We start from the raw sequence: 19,482 nt of genomic DNA, 5'->3' as shown, positions 1-19,482 counted from the left end.
CGCGGGGCTGGCCGGGATCAGGGCACTGTGCCCCCAGGCCCCACCCGGTGCGGGGCTGGCCGGGATCATGGCACTGTGCCCCCAGGCCCCACCCGGGGCAGGGCAGGCTGGGATCAGGGCACTGTGCCCCCAGCCCCCACCCGGGGCAGGGCAGGCTGGGATCAGGGCACTGTGCACCCAGCCCCCACCCAGGGCAGGGCTGGCCGGGATCAGGGCACTGTGCCCCCAGGCCCCACCCGGGGCGGGGCTGGCCAGGATCAGGGCACTGTGCCCCCAGCCCTCACCCGGGGCAGGGCTGGCCGGGATCAGGGCACTGTGCCCCCAGGCCCCACCCGGGGCGGGGCTGGCTGGGATCAGAGCACTGTGCCTCCAGGCCCCACCTGCGCGGGGCTGGCTGGGATCAGGGCACTGTGCCCCCAGCCCCCACCCGGGGCACCGTTGGCCTCCCTAGTCCATTCCCTTGCCAGGTTGGCCAGCTCCAGCTCCTTCCGTCTCTCCCTATAAGGCGACTCCCCGGTCACTCTTATTGTTTGCCCCAAACTCCCTGCAGTTTGCTGACCTCGTCCTGGCGCTGAGGATGGGTTCCCATTGCAGTGTAGAGGGGCTCTCTGCCCGCCGGCCTTTGCCTTCACAGCACCAGCGCACGTTGCACTGTTGTGGCCACGTCATGTGCCCGGACCGTCTCCCCTGGCGGTGTGGGCACACTGGGGCACCACCTGCCTCCTGGCCCTCATCCTGATTCTGGGACACAGCCCCTGTGTGTGAGCTGGGTAATACCAGGGCCACCCTGCCCCCTGCCAGGGGCATTCGCTGGGCTCATGAGCTCAGAGATCTCCCCTTGGAGCAGTGGAGAGCCCCAGGGTCCGTGCTGAGCGTGAGCCCCTGGCTGGGTGTGTCACCCCCCACATGCCCTGCCCCACCAGAGGAGCCTGCCACAGGGCTGGACTGGGCTCCTGCTCTCAGCTCCAGAGAACCCAGGCAGGGGAGGGAGTGGGCCAACCGCGCAGTGTCCTGGGGGTAGGGGAGTGATTTCCAGGGCAGACTCTGCCTTCCACTGGGTCATTGGGAGCCAGGTCTGCCCCAGGAGCCCCCAGCTCCTTGCAGCACGGAGCGGGCGCCCGGGAGGGGCTGACTCAACCGGAGCCGGACGCAGCAGCAGGAAGCCAAGGGCTCTGCAGCCTGAAGCATTTTTTCCATCTCCCTCCCCAGCCAAGTGCAAACAAAGCACAGCCGGGAACCGGGGGCTCCTTAAAAGGAGGAAAAGTGGCTGCTGGGGAAGCCAGGGAGCTGGCTGGGCTTCCTGCAGCAGGCTGCTCTCTGGCCCAAGGCCCCCAACGTGCCACTCCCAGTGCCCGGGTACGGACGCAGCTGCCAGCCCTGGGCACGTGGCTGCACCTGCCGATGCCTGGCACTGGGTGTTATGGGCATGATTCTTTGTGCCTTTGCCTGGGGCCATTGGGCATGTTTGTAGGGCAGCGTTGCTGGTGCAAGGCTTCCCATGGGCACCCTCTGCTTGCCCACTCCCATTGTACCCCTGTGTGCACCCCCCGTGTGCACACTCCTGCTTTTGCACAGCCAGAGAGTGACACAGTCTGACGTGAAAGCCCTTGAGTTCTCGCTCTTGTGCCCAGATGCCCATGGTAGCCAGTGGGAGGTGACAAGGGCACATACCCAGCTGGGGCAGGGCTGAAGCTGCCCTCCTGAGCCCATGGCCCAGGCGCAGTGAGCTTGGAGGCTAGGGGCCAGGGCTATGCCTGCTGTGAGGGACATGGCTGAGCCCTGGGGCCTGCTGCAGAGAGACCCAGGGCATGGTGGATTTTACTAGGGAGCGTCTGGCCCTGGCACTGCTTTCTCGGGTTCCTGGGCTGGAAAAGACATTCAGTCCCTCCCCATGGCAATGAACTCTGGAGGCACATTGGCAGGGCAGTGTGGGAGGGCAGCTCGCTCTGCCCCTGATGGTGCTGCACCCGTCCTGCGGGTGGTAGGGGGCTCCAGGCCAGAATCTCATGCTGGAGCCTGCGGAGCTGGCCAGCAGGTCCAACTCGGTGCCTAGCCTGGCGCTTGTTGGGAGGAGGGGGCCACCTCCCCACGAGGCACCCAAGTGAAATCCCCATCCCCGCAGGCCCCTGAGCAGCGTGTCAGCATCTGGCCTCTAGAAGCCATGCGGGCCGGAGCCAGCCACACCCTAGGCTCACCCTGGGGACGATCACCCAGGGCCAGCCCCAGGGCGTCTGCAGGAATTGAATTTCCCATGTGAAGAGGTCCCAGCTCCCTGGCGGGAGGGCTGGGGCATCGCCCTGCCTGAGGCCAGGCTGAGGGGCTGGCGGAAGCAGAGCAGTGGCTGAGCAGAGAGCTGGGCTCTGGGCTGGTGGTAGTTAGCCAGGACCAGCGGGGACGTGTTGCCGGCTTCAGGCTGAACCCCCGCCCCAACTGCTGCAAGAAAAGGGGCTTTGTAGCGTGAGCCGCACGCTGCCTCCCCCTGAGCTGTTTCCTGCCTGCGCTCTTTGGGGTGAGCTGTGCTGGAGGGCAGGGTGTGAGGGGTGACCCCACCCCCTGGCTGCCCGCCATCCCCGAGGTCACAGGGCACTTTCAATGGGCTCTTTGTGTGCCTGACAAGCACCCCTGTCTTCCCTGGGCTGCGGGAGGGGCACCTAGGCAGGGACTGGCAGCACCTCGCTGTGAAATGGGGCGCTGCAAATGGGGGGAAGCCCCTGTCTTCAGGCAGGGCCCACCACCCCCAGCCCCAAGCGCTCTCTGGCACCGCCCTCTCTGGTGCTGGTGGCACGGCCTCTCCCGCGCCTGGGAAGGGCCTGGCTGGGAGCAGAAGCAGCCCTGGAATGTGGGGAGAGCTCTGGCTCTGTGTGCGGGCCTGTGAGCCAATGTTGCAAGGCACCACCCCAGGGAGCAGCCCTGGAGCAGCTCCATCCAGCCTGCAGGAGACTCTGGCTCTCCTGGGCTGCTGGGGGGTGCCTGGGAAGGGTGTGTGTGGGCGGGGTCTGGCTGGGCAGCTGCAGGGGAGCTACTGCGTTCTGAAAGGGGCCCCTGCCCCACACATAGGGCCCCTCTCCATTCTCCCCAGCCCCTGGGATAGCGAGAAGCCTCGCCTGGCCCCCCTGCCCTGCCCCCAGCTGGTTCCAGTACCCTGCAGCGGTCCTGCTGGCATCCCAGCCCCTACGCTATCGGGCAGGAAACAGACTCTCCTTGCAGACAGGCCGCCCACTTCCATGGGGTGAACCAAGCATGGAACCAGTGGGCACGGCGACAAGCCTGCCCCATCCCTACCAGGATCTCAAAGCTCTGCACAACCTTCCCAACAGGTCAGGATCCTTCTCCCCACTTTATAGAGGGCAAAGTGAGGCACCTTGGGGGAAGGAGTTCACCCAGTTGCAGGACTGCGAATAAAACCCAGGAATCTGACTCTGACTCCAACCCTCCCCGGCTCTAATCCACTAGATCCTACTTCCCTCCTCAAGCAGGATAGAGAACCCAGGAGCACTGACCCCTCAGCCCACCCCCCACTCTCTACTCCAGGGGGAATTCTGCGCCAAAAAATAAAAAATTATATGCACAATATTTCAAAATTCTGCATATTTTATTTATCAAAATAAAACAAAATAATCAGGCCAGTTTCAATTATTTTGGTAATTTATTTCAAAATACTTGTCAGCAAGTATGTCTGTAACAATACAGCAACAAGAAAGATGAAAGCAGGGCGGCGGCTGCTGGCCGGGTGCCCAGTTCTGAAGGCAGCACTGCTGCTAGCAACAGCACAAAAGTAAGGGTGGCATGGTATTGGCTTACTTTTGTGCTGTTGCTAGCAGCAGTGCTGCCTTCAGAGCTGGGAGGCTGGAGACCAGATTTCACGGTCTGTGATGCAATTTTCATGGCTGCGAATTTGGTAGACCCCTAAATGTAAGAGGGAGGGCAGCACAGCTAGGGTCAGACATGAGGAAAAAGGAAGCATTTTGGTTGAAATCACAAATTCTGTGTGAAAAAAAAATTCAGTGGGGAACATTAATTCTGCACAAATTCTGCATTGTGCAATGGCGCAGAATTCCAGCAGGAGCACAGTCCTCCCAAATCAGGATAAAGAACTCAGGAACCCTGAGCCCCCCAGCTCTAACCCACTAGTCCCTACTCCCCTCCCCAAACAGGAAATAGAACCCAGGAGTCCAGTCTCCCATGCCAGGCCCTTTTCTCCTTGGAGAAGAGCAGGTAGATTGTCCAGCTCTGCCACGTGCCCGGGTGGTAGTTTGCTAGTGTCAGACCCCACGCTGGGGAATCTGAAGCAGGCAGGGCCCAGTTTCTCCCTGGCGCCCGTGGGTGCATCGCCATTGTATGTGGTGGGGGATGGGGCTGTGGAGCGTGCGGGCGGGGAAGGGCATAGGAACTTCCCTGGCACAGTCTCTCTCTCCCCTCTGACAAGGCCGAGCCGTGTGCCCCCTCGGCCCCGCACCCTAGGGCGTTTGCTAGCCCAAGCCAGTGCTGCTCTCAGCTGGGGGCTCCCTGTGGGGAGAGCCCGGAGGCCCAGTCAGAGCGCAGCCACACGCTGGAGGAGCTCCCACCCTGCCCTGGGACTCCGGTGGTGAGGGGCTCCATGGGCCTTGCCCCTGCCAATGGGGGGCTCTGCTTGGGGGCAGGCCGCAGGGACTCCTGTGGGGGAGCTGTGTGGTGTCTGGCCTGTCTGCAGGGGCTGGGGGAGGTGGTGAGTGGGGCTGCTGTTACTCACTGCAAGGAGCTGAGCAGCTGGTGCTGGGGAGGGGCCCCCGGCTGGATGCAGGCAGTGTGGCTCCCAGCGCAGGGCAGCTGCGAGCGGGGGATGAGCTTTGGCAGCCGCAGCCTCATGCAGGGAGCCAGGGGCTGCTCCTGGCACAGCATGTGTGTGAAGCTCGGGGGTGTGAAGCTCGGGGATGCAGTTAGCAGGACTCCACAAACCCCTCCCCCCGGCCCAGAGCTCCCACCTGGGCCCGGCCCCTGCGGCATGGCCCCCTTCAGGGCTGGCTCTCACTGGAGGGTGCAGCTGGAATTGCAATGGGAGCTGAGGATTTTCCCAGCCCGGGAGCCAGCTGGGCCTGCCCCCTCTACCCCACGACCTGTGGAGCCTGGCCCTGGGGAGAAGGTCAGGGCTCTGCTCCCTCTGCCTGCATGGGCGGCCAACTCCTGAGGGAGGGCTCCCCAGCGCCATCCCCTGCCCTGCTGTCGTCCCAGGGGGTCCCGGCTGGTCTAGGTGGGAACCGCCTGGGTTGGGCAACTGTCACACTGGGAGGGAGGTGCTGTGCTGCTGGGGGCAGTGTTGGAGGCTCAGTGAGGGGCGCTCTCCCACCACAGTCAGTGCTAGCGGCAGTGCCTCAGCACAGCACTAGGGGGCGCTGCGCTGCACAAGGTGCACAGCCAGGGTCCTGTCCCCTTGTGGTCATTAACCATCCCTCGGCTCTTTTTGTCCGAATAAGGGTGTTGGCTCCATTGGCCTGGCCAGGTCCTAACCCAGCGGGAGGCCTTCTGGTGTCCCAGGGTCCTGCAGGTTTCAGTTGGATACCATAGTCTTCCTCACTTCCTGTCCTAACTGTTGCGCTGTGTTGTTATGCGGCTGCAGCAACCCACCCCAGAGGTGGCTGCATCTCAGGGCTAGGCAAGGTGATCCCTGGAGGTAGCCTGTAAAGCTGGTCGGTGCAGAGGCCCTAGATTTGGTTCTCCTGGCTCAGCTGCGTCCTGCTCTCACGCTGGCCGTCTCTCCTCTCCGCATGCCCAGTCTACTTCCGCGCTCTGGTGAATTTCACCCAGTCCATTGAATACAGCCCGCGGCTGGACGACGCCAATTCGGAGGAGTTCCGGGAGGTTTCGGAGGCCGTGGTGGATACGGTGAGCCCCGGCCCCTGCTACTCCCTGTCCCCTGCTCAGCCCCAGAGGTCTGTCAGCGCTGGCTGCCCAGTCTGGGCGCAAGGGGCTTCAGTCTCTAAGGCCCTTTCCAGGCAGGGTCACTGTCCCAGGGCAAACTGGGGTGGGGGAAGGGCCTGGAGCCAGTGGCTGGGTCAGCGGCTTGGCTCATGGTGCCCTGCGCTCACCATTAGGCCGTGCTTCCCACAGGATTTCCCCACGCCCCCGGCCGTGGGGTACCATTTGCTGACGCTCTCTCTGCCTCTCTCCCCAGCTGGAGTCCGAGTACTACAAGATTGGTGGGGAGCAGGTGGTCAGCGTGGTGTTCATCAAGTGAGTGAGGTGCCCCTGGCAGTGCCGTGGGGTGGGGAGGGCAATGGAGGCCCCTCTGCCCCCTGTTCTCCTGGGCATGGGGCATTTATCTCTGAGAGACGGCGCTTTCCCTGCTGTCAGCACCACGCCCCTGCTGTGCCCCAAGCACCCTGCGCCAGGGTCCAGAGTGCGCATGGGGAGTCACATACCGTGCCCAAAAAGAGACACCACCACCCCCCGTCCTCCACAGCTGGAGACATCGCAGGGGACGGGTGGGGGTCACGGCTCAGAGTCCCCCGCAGACTGCAGCTGTTTCAAACACACCTGAGCGTGGGAGCTAAAGGAGCAGCCCCATTAGCACAGCAGTAGTAGGGCTTTTATCATCTGTTGAGGGGGAGGTAACTGGGAACACACGAGACGGGCGGATCCCAATTGGGAGACCCACGCACACGTGTGAATCTGCTTCCATCCAATACGGAGCAGTGGCCGGAGCACACGCATGGACACACGCACACCTCCCCCCATTCAGCCCTGCCCCCGCTCTCCCCAGGGAAATCGACGGCTATACCTTTGTGGAGCTGGATGTGGGCTCAGAGGGGAACCTGGACGAGGGGGAGATCCGCGAGGTGCTCTACTCTGTCATCAAGAGCGGCTCCATTGCCTCCTACATCACCTCCACGCAGGGCTTCCAGTTCCGGCGCCTCGGGGCAGGTGAGCGAGCCCCTGCCCAGATCCCCAGCTGGGGTCACTGCCCTGCGCTCTCTTGGAGTGTGCAAAGGGGGCCCGGGGACGGGGGGGCAGCAGCCTGTCAGTGTGTTTAGAACAGATCCTGGGTGTGCGGGAGGCCCCCTCCCCAGCAGTTGAGCCCTGGCGACTGGCAGACTAAGTGAGGGGTGGGGCCTGTGCCCATGATGGGCATGGTACGGTCCCAAGGCCGGTCTGCCCATGTGGTTCACCCCGCAGTGGCTCAGAGGGGCTGGCACAGATTGGCCTGGCCTGCGTGGACAGGACCGGACTGGTTCCAGTCGCTCTCCTGTAGAACCAGACTGCTCCCTGGGCTGTGTCCGTCCATCTGTCTGCAGTCACTGCGGTGCCCAGGTGCCGCGGTGTCACTCTGGACTCCCTAGCCTGTCTGCTCCCCTGCCCAGGCCCAGCAAACCCCACTGGAACCTGGCGCCCGGCACAGCAGGGGCCGTTCCGCTGGGAGGGTTGGCTGACAGCCCAGATGACAGGCGAGGGGCAGTGCTCCCTCTGCGGGGCAGCGGCAGTGGCCCTGCCACCCATGAGGCCAGACGGAGGGCAGGTGGGAGGAAGGGCAGTGTTGGCTGGTCCACTGAGCTGCTGTCTGGCCAGGACTGGGCCGGGCAGCCCCGAGCCAGGGACCCCTGCTCCCCAGGTAGCCTGTGCTTAGGCCTGGGGGGGCCCCGTCCTCCCCAGCTCTAACCTTCTATTCACTTGCAGCCCAGACCCCGCCTCCCCCCATTGCCAGGGAGTCGCCAGGTGAGTTGGGCGAAGCGGCAGGTGCAGGGGGAACCCAGAGCCTTGGCAGTGGGATTGACAGCTGGGGGCTGGGGGGGGAAAGGCAGGGGCAGCCCCTGCTCTCCCCGTAGCCCCTTGCACCCTAGAGGCCCCCCGCTGACTGGCACGAGCTGGTTGGATGCAGGGTTTTGGCATTGGGCTCCTTCGGCCTGAAGAGACTTCCACTGCTGCACCCAGTGCGAGGCCTTTCCACCGAGCACCCGGGGGTCCCAGTTTGTGCCTCAGCAGTTGGCAGGAGCGAGATTAAAGATCCCAGATGCCCAGCCTGTGGGTGAGCTGGTCTGGACTGTGCGAGAGGGCGCAGACAGCTCCTTTCCCCTCCCACGCCAGCTGCCAGCCCCCAGGAGGGCTCTGTACCCAGTGTGTTGGGGGCGCTGCCCGCCTGCCTTCGGCTGGTGTTAGGATCGTAGACCAATGCTGGCCCCCCCGGCCTGGGCCATGCCCCATCGGCCCCCAGCAGGCTCCAGGTTCCCCTGCGCTGGGCCGTGCCCTGCTGTGCTGTGCTGGGCGTGTTTGTGGGCGGCCGGCCGTTCGCGTGGCTTCGGTGCCACTGCCTGATGCTGCCTGGCTGTTGGCCCTGCAGCTGGGGCCCTGGCAGGTGACACCCCCCTGCAGTTGTCGCAGACGCTATCCTGTGGCTCGGCGCCGTTGTGCAGGCACATGGAACTGGCTTTCAGCCCAGTGCCGCCACACCAGGAGACACAGGGCCGTGCCAGGGCGCCTGCTTTCGGGCTGGGAACCAGGGGCCCCCTTCCCCTCGCTCCTGGACCAGGTGAGCTCTGGGCCCTGTCTGTGCTGCTCCTGGGATTGACCAGAGGTGGCGCTGCAGAGCACTGGCACTTACCTCCAATGAGGGTGAGCCTGCAGCCTCCACAGCACTGCCCCCTGCTGGTTGCATTGTAGGGTGACCAGACAGCAAGTGTGAAAAATTGGGACGGGGTTGGGGGGTAATAGGAGCCTATATAAGAAAAAGACCCAGAAATTGGGACTGTCCCTATAAAATCGGGACATCTGGTCACCCTATTGCATTGTGCGCTGCTCCCAGACCCCCACAGACCCAGGCCCAAGCAATCCCACCCCCACCTGAGCCCAGCAGACTCAACCAAGGTCAGAGCGGGTGGTTAGTGCAGGGACCCACCAGGCAGGAGTCCAAATCCACTGGGTTCTCTTGGTGCCGTGGGCAGGTGGGCCCTGTGCCATGGCATGTCTGCCGCATGGTGTGTGTGCTCCAAGGCATGTGCTGCGTGGCGTGTGCACATGGCGTGTGCCACATGGCACATGCCCCGTGGTGTGTGTACCTGCCGCCTGCCTCGAACCGTGTGCAGTGCTTGTTTTGCTTCCTGAACATGCAGCTCGCGGGGTTTCTGGCATTTCCAGTTGGGCAGGGGCTTGCAGGGGGCAGCGAGGGGATTTCCGTGCAGCTGCACAAGTCCGGGGAGGCGGGAGGAGGCAGAGTAGGGCGTCCCTGGGGGCGGGGTGGCAGCGAGGGGAGCTCTGGGGGCCCCCTGTGAGCCTGCGGAGGAGAAGGGGCTGCGAACAAGCTCTAGCCATCTGGCTGGGATTTGACATCCCAGGAGCTAGCTGGGCCAAGGTCGAACTGGGCTGGCCCTGGAGCCCTGGCCCCCGGGCTGAGAGCTTTCCCCAGGGGTTGGGGCCCTAGTGGCACCTCCCCTCGCCCCCGTGGCTCTGACTCCTGCCCTGTTGCAGCGCCCCCGGAGGTGCGTGCCTGCACCGGGGAGGAGTTCGCCTGCACCAGCGGGGAGTGCATCGACAAGGAGTTCCGCTGCGACCGCCGCCCTGACTGCCGCGACATGTCGGACGAACAGAACTGTGGTAGGGGTGGGGCTACTGACGGGGGCAGGGCTATTGAAGGGGGCGGGGCCATTGACTGTGAGGCCTGGACTTGGCTGGATCCTCCCAGCCCATCCCCCGTAGTGGTCTCCCGTGTATGTCCTTCCTCTAACCAGCTCCTCCTCTCTGAACCACTCACAGCACAGAGATGGCCAGGCATCCCGCCCGAGCCCCCCTCAGTGCCCACGGGATCTCTGGTGGGGTTAAATGCCTCCCAGCAGCTTCCAGGCCTCAGCTCCCTCCCTCCCTGCGACCACCGAGACCCAAGGAACCCCCTGCCTGTCCCTGGCGCCTCCAGCTGAGGGGCTCTCCCACCTTGGAGGTGGGAGGGATTACGCCCCATGCTCCCTAAGGTGCTTTGCAGATGGGAACCTGAGGCACAGAGCAGCCAAGTTGAGAGCTGGGGCTAGAACTTGAAGCTAGAGCCCCGCCCGTCCTCGGTGATCCTAAGGAACAGAGAGCGCTGCTGCCCAGGCCGTGCCCTCTGTCTGTCCTTCTCTAGGCCAGAGCCGGAGTGGAGCAGACCCCTGTGGGGCGGCGGAGGGAGGGATTGCTCTCAGCAAGCTGGTCTCCTGGGCTCATCTGGTCCCAGGCAATGCCCCCTGGGAGCGGATTGCGCAGCCTGACCGAGCTCCCCCAGCGCTGGTCTGTCCCCGGCTCAGTTCCCTGGCTTAGCCCCTGCTGTGGCAGACCCAGAATATCCCCTGTAACTATGAGTGAGACCCTCTGTCCCCAGGCCTGGGGAGCGCGGGGCTGGCCCAGCTGAGAGGGGGCACCTGCCCTGGAGGCCTGGCGAGCTCCCCAGGGCTCTGCGCCCAGCAGGACCTGCCTCGACCCCTGGGAACTGGAGGCTTCTGGCTGCAGGGGCTAGGAGTTCCCGGGCGCCCGTGGTCCTAGAGCCGTGGCTGCCTCGGGAACTAGCTGACACTGCCCCCCCCGCAGAGTGCCCCAGCGAGGAGTTCCGGAATGCCAGCGGGCTGGGGAGGCGGCATGTGTGTTGTGAAGGCTCTTCCCATGGGCATGCTCTGCCGACAAGCCCTCCCAGCATGTATGTGCCAGGGACACCCTCAGACTGCCAGGAGCATCCCAATGCTAGCAAAGAGCCCAGGGCCCAGCACCGCCAGTCCTTGCCATGGGACCTCCATGCTGCCATGACCCTGTGACAGGCAGCTGAGATTGATGGGAGGGAACTAGTAATGTCCTGTGCCCCCCGGCCATGGAGTCCTCATTCCCTAAGGCTGGATCCCACTCCTGCCTATTCTGCAGGCCCTGGCTGCCTGCCTGGTCGCTGCCGCTCCTGCCAGCTGAACCCCCTGTAGCCAGCCTTGCTCTCCTGATCACAGATACCTTCCTTGGTGTCCCTGGCCTTTGAACTAGGATCCCCTGCCCTGCCCGGCCTGGCCCAGGATCTCAGATCCCAGGGCTGGATCCCCTGCCCCCTGGCTCTGGCTCTCAGCCCGGTTCTCTCTGGTCGCTAATGTTCTCTTTGTCTGGTCCCAGATCGGCAGGAAGTGGTGACCCTCACACCCCAGCCCATCACCACCGCTCAGCCAGCCACCTCCCGGACACCCACAACCACCCCCTTGACGCCCATGGTCACTACCAGGAGGGTGCCGTTCACCACACCCCCCCGGCTCATCACCTCCAAGCACCCGCCGGTTCGGAACCCCTTGGAGCAGCGCCCCTGCCGCCGGGACGAGGCTGTCTGCTCCAACAAGCAGTGCATCCCCCGGGACTACCTGTGCGACGGCGAGCGGGACTGCCTGGATGGGAGCGACGAGCTCAGCTGCGGTAGGGGGCGTGCGGGGGCTGGGATGGGCCAGCAGGGGCAGCAAAAGAGCAGCCAGACTAGCGGCTGCAGCACTAGCCCAGGACATGGCCCTCGCTCGCCTGGCTCCCGCAATTGGCTGACGGATCATTCCTGGGGAATCGGGTCCCTGCGCAGTGCTGGGGAGGGGCTGTCGCATGGCACAGTGCAGCGGTACAGGCACAGCGCTGGGGAGGGGCTGGCGCATGGCGCAGTGCGGGGGTACAGGCGCAGCTCTGGGGAGGGGCTGGCGCATGGCGCAGTGCAGCGGTACAGGCGCAGCTCTGGGGAGGGGCTGGCGCATGGCGCAGTGCGGGGGTACAGGCGCAGCTCTGGGGAGGGGCTGGCGCATGGCGCAGTGCAGCGGTACAGGCGCAGCTCTGGGGAGGGGCTGGTGCATGGCGCAGTGCAGCGGTACAGGCGCAGCTCTGGGGAGGGGCTGGCGCATGGCACGGTGCGGGAGTACAGGCGCAGCGCTGGGGAGGGGCTGGCGCATGGCGCAGTGCGGGGGTACAGGCGCAGCTCTGGGGAGGGGCTGGCGCATGGCGCAGTGCAGCGGTACAGGCGCAGCTCTGGGGAGGGGCTGGTGCATGGCGCAGTGCAGCGGTACAGGCGCAGCTCTGGGGAGGGGCTGTCGCATGGCACGGTGCGGGGGTACAGGCGCAGCGCTGGGGAGGGGCTGTGTCTGGGTGCAGGCAGCGCTCATGCTGTAGGGGGGCCCAGGCAGCACACTGATGGATTCCCCCGCCCGACAGGCACCCCTACCCCGTGCGAGCCCAACGAGTTCAAGTGCCGGAACGGGCACTGTGCCCTCAAGCTGTGGCGCTGCGATGGGGACAATGACTGTGTGGACGGCTCCGATGAGGTGGACTGCCGTAAGTGTGCCGGCTAGAGTGCCACCCTGCCGCCTCGGGCCGTGCCAGAGAGCTCCCGGCCTTCCCCAGGCCCTGCCCAGTTCCCCCAGCCTGGCTCCGTGGAGCCTCCAGGGCACCAGCCCGTCCTAGCCGGGAGTGTGCGGGCACCCAGGCCAGCTCCAGGCTGCTCCCCGGTGTCCCTGGAAACGGCCCAGGCTGTTGCTCTGACCTCCAGGGTGCAAAGGAGGCCAAGCAGGGAGGACGAATAGAGCCATCTCCTGACTCCACAGAGACCCTCGGGACTGGGGGCTCTGGCTGGCGGCAGGTTGGGGCCGAGGCGGAGGATGCTGCGTAAAAGGGCACGGCTTGTCCCTTGGTGCCTCTCACCCAGCTGGCGCGCTGTGTCCTGGGGCCAGGGAGTGATGGCCCAGAGGAGCTGCCATCACCCACACGTGATGCCAGCTGGGCAGGGGGCGATGCGGGTCAGGCTGGGGGGGGTGACCCCAGCTGGGCAGGGGGCGATGCGGGTCAGGCTGGGGGGGGTGACCCCAGCTGGGCAGGGGGCGATGCTGGTCAGGCTGGGGGGGTGTGATACCAGCTGGGCAGGGGGCGATGTTGGTCGGGGGGGGGTGATGCCAGCTGGGCGGGGGGCGATGCTTGTCAGACGGGGGGCGGTGATGCCAGCTGGGCAGGGGGCGATGCTGGTCAGGCAGTGGTGATGTCAGCTGGGCAGGGGGCGATGCGGGTCAGACGGGGGGGTATGGCCAGGCATTCGCAGGCTTATTCCTGCTAACCCCCTCGTCTCATGCCCCCGCAGCCACCAAGGGCCCCGACGACACCTGCAGCCCCGACCAGTTCACCTGCGTGTCCAGCCGCACCTGCATCCCGGCCAGCTACCAGTGCGACGAGGAGGCCGACTGCCCCGACCGCTCCGACGAGGTCGGCTGCAGTGAGTGCGGGCGTGGGGTGGGCTGTGGGGCCTTTCCCCCAGGGGGCGAGGGGGATCAGCCAGCTGGCTTGGCAGTGGGGTCTCTGCCCTCCGAGGAGGGGTGGGAGAGCTGTGGTCCTAGGGTGCCCTCCCCTTGAAGCTGCTGTGGGGCAGCCTAGGCCTGGGGTGGGGGTCGCCCGCCTGCCTCACCTGGTTCCTCCCCCTAGCACCGCCGCAAGTCATCACGCCCCCCAAGGAGTCCGTGCAGGCCACCCCCGGGCAGACAGTGCGCTTCCGCTGCGTGGCCGTCGGAGTGCCTACCCCCATCATCACCTGGAGACTCAACTGGGGGCACATACCTGCCAACAGGAGGTAGGCTGGGGGTGGCCCGGGACACCCCCGGGAGTGGGGGAGGTGGTTTCAGAAGGGGGCTCTGCAGTGTGTGTGGGCTCTGCAGTGGGGGAGGGGCGTTGCAGTGGGAATGCAGTGGGGGTTGGCGTGAGGGGCTCTGCAACGTGGGGGGGGCATTGCATTGGGGGAGGGGCATTTCAGTGGAGGTGCGGTGGGGTGTTGGCGTGAGAAGTTCTGCAACGTGTGGGGGGGGCATTGCAGTGGGTGGGGGTGTTGCAGTGGGAGTGCAGTGGGGGGTTGGTGTGAGGGGCTCTGCAGCACATTGGACCCTCTTGCCAGGGCTCCCTCCATTGGGACTTGCGGGCACTGCCCTTCCTCCCCTCCCCAGAGTGTCCATAAGCAGCGAGAACGGCCACGGGACGCTGACCATCCGGGACGTGAAGGAGGCCGACCAGGGTGCCTACACTTGTGAAGCCATCAATGCCCGGGGCATGGTATTCGGGATCCCTGACGGCGTGCTGAGCCTCACGCCTCGGCATGGTGAGTCTGGGGCCCAGCACCCGCCCTTCCCACCAGCTCTGCCAGCCTCAGACCTGGCCAGTGAGCGCAGGGCCCGGGGGGTGGGTTCACTTGTGTGTGACCTCCCCAGCTGTGGCCTCGCAGTCCCTGGGGAGGGGGGAGTTGAGCCTGGACGGGGAAGCAGGGTGGGCGGGAACGGGGAACTGACAGGTGTCTGGGGCTCACCTGGTCAGTGATGGTCCCATCACCCCCGCCGTGGGCTCCATGGCACCTCGCTGCCCCGCCCCATTCCCGCGTGGGGCTGCATCGCACCGGGGGGACGTGGAGCCAGGTCCGTTACGTGCCCCCAGGGCGCCAGGGCCTATCGTGGTCTCTCTCCTCTCCCGGCAGGTCCCTGCCCCGAAGGACACTTCCATGTTGAAGGTACCTCCAAGTGCCTGGCCTGCTTCTGCTTCGGCATCACCACGGCTTGCCATGGCACCAGCCGCTACCGGGACCAGATCCGCCTGCGCTTCGACACGCCCGATGACTTCAAGGGTGAGGGGCCGGGAGGGGCAGCTGCCAGTACTATCCAGGCTCTGCCGTGCAACACGCCCTCTTCCTCCCTGGGCCATGGGCACTGCCCTGTGGCTTTGCCAGGGCGAGAGGCTGGCTGTAGTTTCCCAGCTGGGCAGCACATCTCCCTGGGAGGAATGCCCCCCACCAGGGCTGTGAGCCCACCGAGGTGGCCTAGCCTCAGGCGTAGTGCTGAGGGCCTCGGCCCCCTGCTGCTGCCAGGCTGGCCGGGGAGGGCTGCCGGGGGCCATGGAAGGGTGGCTCAGGTTGGCTGCCCAGCTTGGAAAGCAGGTTAACTAGCAGTTAGTAGAACAGCCTCCAGAGTGGCTGGCTGCAGACAGGGCTGGGGTGGAGGGGTTTGTAGGGCCCTCGTGGCTGGACAGTTTTCTCTAAGCTGGCTCCTGGCCAATCAGGCCCCACTCTGGTTCCTGGCTTGTGCAGCAGGTGCCCTCATGATGGGCCAAGGACTGGTACAGAGCTATTCCACGGACTCACTCTGGCAGCCAGACCAGAAGTGTCTTATCAGCCGCAGCTCAGCTCTGGGGGCAGGAGGAGGCTCGAGGGAGGGCAGCAGGTCTTGTGGGGGGCCCCTCGCAGCAGCCATCTCCCCTTGCAGCCCTGCCCCTCTCCATGCGGGTGAGTGCTGTGCTGGGCGCTGAGCCTTTCCTCCTCCTGGCCAGGTGTGAACGTGACAACACCAGCGCAGCCGGGGACGCTGCCCCTCTCCTCCACACAGCTCCAGATCGACCCCACCCTGCAGGAGTTCCAGCTCGTGGACCTGTCCAGGAGGTTCCTGGCACACGACTCCTTCTGGACGTTGCCCAGCCAGTTCCTGGGCAACAAGGTGAAGGGCCGGGACTGGACATACCCCAGGGCAGGGAGGGGACAGCAGCCTGGGAGGGAAGGTGGCAAGCGGAGTAGCCCATCTCTCCGCTGGCACCGTCCGTGGCACAGGGAAGTGCCCGCTCTGCTGGGGGACTCTGGAACAGGAACTGTGCCACCGCGCATGGCAGCCCAGTGCCACATCCCCAGGGACCTGGTGACTGTGCATCCCGGCTGGTGCTGGAGAGCAGAGGGGCCCCTCTAGACACGCAGCCAGCAGCAGCCTCGCGTGGGGTTAGAGCAGGGGCGAAGGCTCTGGCTGTACCCTGCCCATGCCCCAGGAGCGCCCCCTGCTGGCTGGCCACACACGACACACGGTCTGGTGGGGTCCCGTCAGCGAAGAGCCAAGGGGTAACCGTGATGGCCGGAGGCCCTGTGGAGGGCGAAGGAGGGGCTGGCAGGAGGAAGGACCATCTCTGGGTTCTTTGCCCGGGGCTGCCAGCTCCCAACTGCACGCTGACCTGAGCTCTGTCGCTGGTTGCAGGTGGACTCCTACGGCGGGTACCTCAGCTTCAAGGTGCGCTATGGGCTGGCGCGCGGCCAGTCAGAGCCCGTGCAGAAGTCCAACGTGGTCATTGTGGGGAATGGGCAGAAGCTCATCTACCGGGTGCAGGTGCCCACCCAGCCGTCGGTCGTCAACCAGCGCCAGATTCACTTCATAGAGGTGGGTGCTGCTGGAGAAGCAGAGGGCCCCACGTGCCCAGGGAGGGCTGGGGGTTTCCGTCCCGTGCGGCTTGCTCTCTCAGCCGCCTGTGCCAATGACCGCGTGTTCAAACTACTCCTTTGGCTTCCAGTAGGGCTCTCGCACCGTGCGGTGGGTGCTGTTCTGCTGCTCATGCCGGCTGGCACTGCCGTGCCCGGCTGGCCCCTTGCAGCAGCGGGAGGCAGGCCCGGCCGGGCGACCGAGGCTCGTTCTGTGGCTCACCAAGTGCCCCCGCATGCCTGTGGGCAGCTCCAGGGCAGGCAAAGGCAGCGGGAAGCTGGGGTGAAGGAGACGAGATGCTGAGACCCGCCACTCGTCCTCAGCTCCTTAGCGAGGCTGTCCCACACTGGGCGTGATGCCCTCAGGAGAAACAGAGGCTGCCTTGGCTCCTCCCTGGCTCCTGATTGCCAGGAGCACATGCCAGGGGATTCCCCTGCTCTCCAGTCACCGGGGCAGAGGTATGCGGACATGGTATGTCGCATCCAGTGCGGTTGTCAGCGCCATGAACAGGCTTCTGGAGCTGCTGGGTGCAGTGCTGGGATGCCTCCCGGTCCGTATCGCCCTGTGTTCCTGGCACGCACTCGGGGGGCGAATGCAACATTGTCCCTCCCTGGGCCTTTCCCAGGAGAACTGGCAGCACGAGTCGGGCGCCCCGGTGAGCCGGGAGACGCTGCTCCTGGCCCTGCAGAACCTGGAGAGCATCCTGGTGCAGACGGTCTACGACAACAAGATGGCGAGCGTGGGGCTGAGTGACATCGCCATGGACACCACCACCATGGAGCTCACCAGCCAGGGCGTGGCGCAGGGCGTCGAGGAGTGCAGGTGCCATCAGGAAACTGCCTGGGTTGGGCGGGGGGAGTCGCCTGCTTCTCAGGGAGCTCAGGGGCCCATCGTTCTGGGCCCAAGGAGCCTGGGACTGGCTGGTGCCTCTCTTCCCTGTGTGCACTGTATAGCCAGGACGCACCGTTGCTGCAACAAGGCTGGGGCCCAAACTCGGCTTGGTCCCCTGTGACAGGGCTGTGCCCTGCTGCTGTGCTGCAGGCCCCCATGTGCCGTGGGTCCCCCAGTGCCTGCCACGGGTCCCCCCGTGTGCTGTGGGTCCCCCAGTGCCTGACGTGGGTCCCCCCAGTGCCTGCCACGGGTTCCCCTGTGTGCCGTGGGTCCCCCAGTGCCTGCCGCAGGTTCTCCCAGTGCCTGCCACGGGTTCCCCTGTGTGCCGTGGGTCCCCCAGTGCCTGACATGGGTCCCCCCTGTGTGCCGCAGGTCCTCCCAGTGCCTGCCGTGGGTCCCCCCTGTAAGCTGCAGATCCCCCAGTGCCTGCCACGGGTCCCCCCTGCATGCTGCGAGTCCCCTGTGCATGCCACAGGTCCCCCCAGTGACTGATGTGGGTCCCCTCAGCGTGCTGTGGGTCCCCACTGTGTTCCTGGGGTTCCCCAGTATGTGCAATGGGTCCCCCAGGGCCTGACGCAGTTCCCCAGCGTCTGCTGCGGGTCCCCACTATGTGCCATGGGTCCCCCTTACGTGCTATGGCTCAGGGAGGAGGCAGGAGGGTGCTGCGCATAAGCAGGAGGGTGCTGCAGGGAAGCAGGGGGGCGCTGCGGGGAAGCAGGAGGGCACTGCGGGGAAGCAGGGGGGCGTTGTGGGGAAGCAGGGGGGCGTTGTGGGGAAGCAGGGGGGCATTGTGGGGAAGCAGGGGGCACTGTGGGGAAACGGGGACATTGTGGGGAAGCAGGGCTGTGGGGAAGCAGGAGGGTGCTGCGGGGAGCCAGGGGGACGCTGCGGGAAGCAGGGGGGCCCTGTGGGTAAGTACTGGAGACTGTGCAGTACCCTCAGCGCTGGAGCATCCCAGTCCCGAACCAAGGAAGGGCACCTGCCCCAGGGCATGACCCAAGGGACCAGCCTGCCCTCCCCAGCCCCTGGTGAGTAGGGGTGGGACCACTCTGGCTGGCTTTCCTTCCCCACTGTGGAGACCCGGCCGTTGCCGCTCCGTCGCCTGCTGTGCTCTGTCCTGGCTCAGGCTCCATCCCCGCTGGAACCAGGGTGGGAGGGCTCCCTGGGCCCACGGGATCACCAGGGGGAATGTCAGCCGAGCCCTTGGCTTTCCGTAGCCTGGGACTGTCCCACTCCCTGCGTCCAGCTCCTCCTGCTCCCTTCCAGGTGCCCCATCGGCTACTCGGGCCTGTCCTGCGAGAGGTGCGATGCCCGGTTCGAGCGGGTACGCGAGGGCCCCTACCTCGGCACCTGCTCCGGCTGCAACTGCCACGGGCACTCCAGCTCCTGTGACCGGGCCTTCGGCTACTGTCTGGTAAGGGACAGGGCCTGGCTACCTCCTGGCTACCACCTGGCCCCCCCAGCAACGGGAGGGGTGGGGCAGACGCCAAGCGGGCTGGAGCGGGGCTCTGTGCATTACCCAGTCCTGGGCTCTCTCCTCTAGGGCATGTGCTGGCCAGACCTACACCCAGGCAATGCCAGGTAGACCGTGGATGGGCAGTGCCACTCGTGACGTGCCCAGTCCAGTGCATGCTGGGACATCTGAGCGCAGAGGGGAGTCACGGGGTGGGGCGGGCCTGTGCTCCCTTGTTCACGGTGTGGTGCTGCGCAGTGCGGGTGGCATTGCCTGCCGGGGGCACCGTGCCCCTCGCAGCTTCCTGGAGCCTCAACGACCCATCTCCGCCCTCCCCCAGAACTGCCAGCACAACACAGAGGGGTCTCAGTGTAACAAGTGCAAACCTGGCTTCTTTGGAGATGCCACCAGAGGCAACGCCACGGCCTGTCGATCCTGCCCCTGCCCCTACACCGACTCCACGCGCAGGTGAGTGCTGGACGGGCACCACCCATGGCTTGCAGGGCGTGGGCGCCCTATTGCTGGGCTGCTCTGCCTGGCTCCATGCTCCCCGGGGGCACGCAGGGCGCTAACCGTCTCTGCTTTGCTGCCTGCAGGTTCTCCGACACGTGCTTCCTGGACACGGATGGCCAGGCCACATGCGACGCCTGTGCCCAGGGATACACGGGGCGACGCTGTGAGAGGTGGGTCCCTGAGGCGCTGGTGGAGCAGGGGGGATGTTAGCCCAGGGCACTGGGGGGTTCTCCTAGATGGGGAAGGCTGCGGGGAGAGGTAAGCTGAGGGGGCCAGCTGGGCCTGGTCTTTGTGTGGGGGATGGGCAGCAGGGATGGCCCTGGCTCCACGGGAGGGAGAAGGGCAGGGGTTGGCATGGACTGGGGGAGCCCTTGGGGAACAGGACACTCTGAGAGCTCTCCCACAGTGGGAGATGGATGGGTGCCCTCTGGGAAGTGGGGGGGTCAGGGA

At 65.6% G+C, this 19,482-nt stretch overlaps 1 protein-coding gene across 1 annotated transcript in view; it reads left to right on the top strand.

Annotated features, from left to right (window-relative positions):
• The window catches only part of HSPG2 (heparan sulfate proteoglycan 2), a 171,305-nt gene that overhangs the window by 56,715 nt on the left and 95,108 nt on the right, over window positions 1-19,482 (top strand). Inside the window, exons 5-21 of the mRNA XM_065421119.1 lie at window positions 5,750-5,859; window positions 6,149-6,207; window positions 6,737-6,897; window positions 9,433-9,558; window positions 10,519-10,575; window positions 11,077-11,367; window positions 12,139-12,258; window positions 13,055-13,186; window positions 13,393-13,537; window positions 13,905-14,056; window positions 14,426-14,572; window positions 15,271-15,434; window positions 15,957-16,136; window positions 16,801-16,997; window positions 18,333-18,480; window positions 18,860-18,987; window positions 19,116-19,202. Coding sequence (XP_065277191.1) covers window positions 5,750-5,859; window positions 6,149-6,207; window positions 6,737-6,897; window positions 9,433-9,558; window positions 10,519-10,575; window positions 11,077-11,367; window positions 12,139-12,258; window positions 13,055-13,186; window positions 13,393-13,537; window positions 13,905-14,056; window positions 14,426-14,572; window positions 15,271-15,434; window positions 15,957-16,136; window positions 16,801-16,997; window positions 18,333-18,480; window positions 18,860-18,987; window positions 19,116-19,202 — 2,404 coding nt within the window. The remainder of the gene's footprint in view (window positions 1-5,749; window positions 5,860-6,148; window positions 6,208-6,736; window positions 6,898-9,432; window positions 9,559-10,518; window positions 10,576-11,076; window positions 11,368-12,138; window positions 12,259-13,054; window positions 13,187-13,392; window positions 13,538-13,904; window positions 14,057-14,425; window positions 14,573-15,270; window positions 15,435-15,956; window positions 16,137-16,800; window positions 16,998-18,332; window positions 18,481-18,859; window positions 18,988-19,115; window positions 19,203-19,482) is intronic.

Source organism: Emys orbicularis, chromosome 22, assembly GCF_028017835.1.
Source record: "Emys orbicularis isolate rEmyOrb1 chromosome 22, rEmyOrb1.hap1, whole genome shotgun sequence".
In the NCBI taxonomy this organism is placed as follows: Eukaryota; Metazoa; Chordata; order Testudines; family Emydidae; genus Emys; species Emys orbicularis.
The sequence above is the reverse complement of the archived record's forward strand: the minus strand, read 5'-3'. Positions and strand labels throughout refer to the sequence as shown.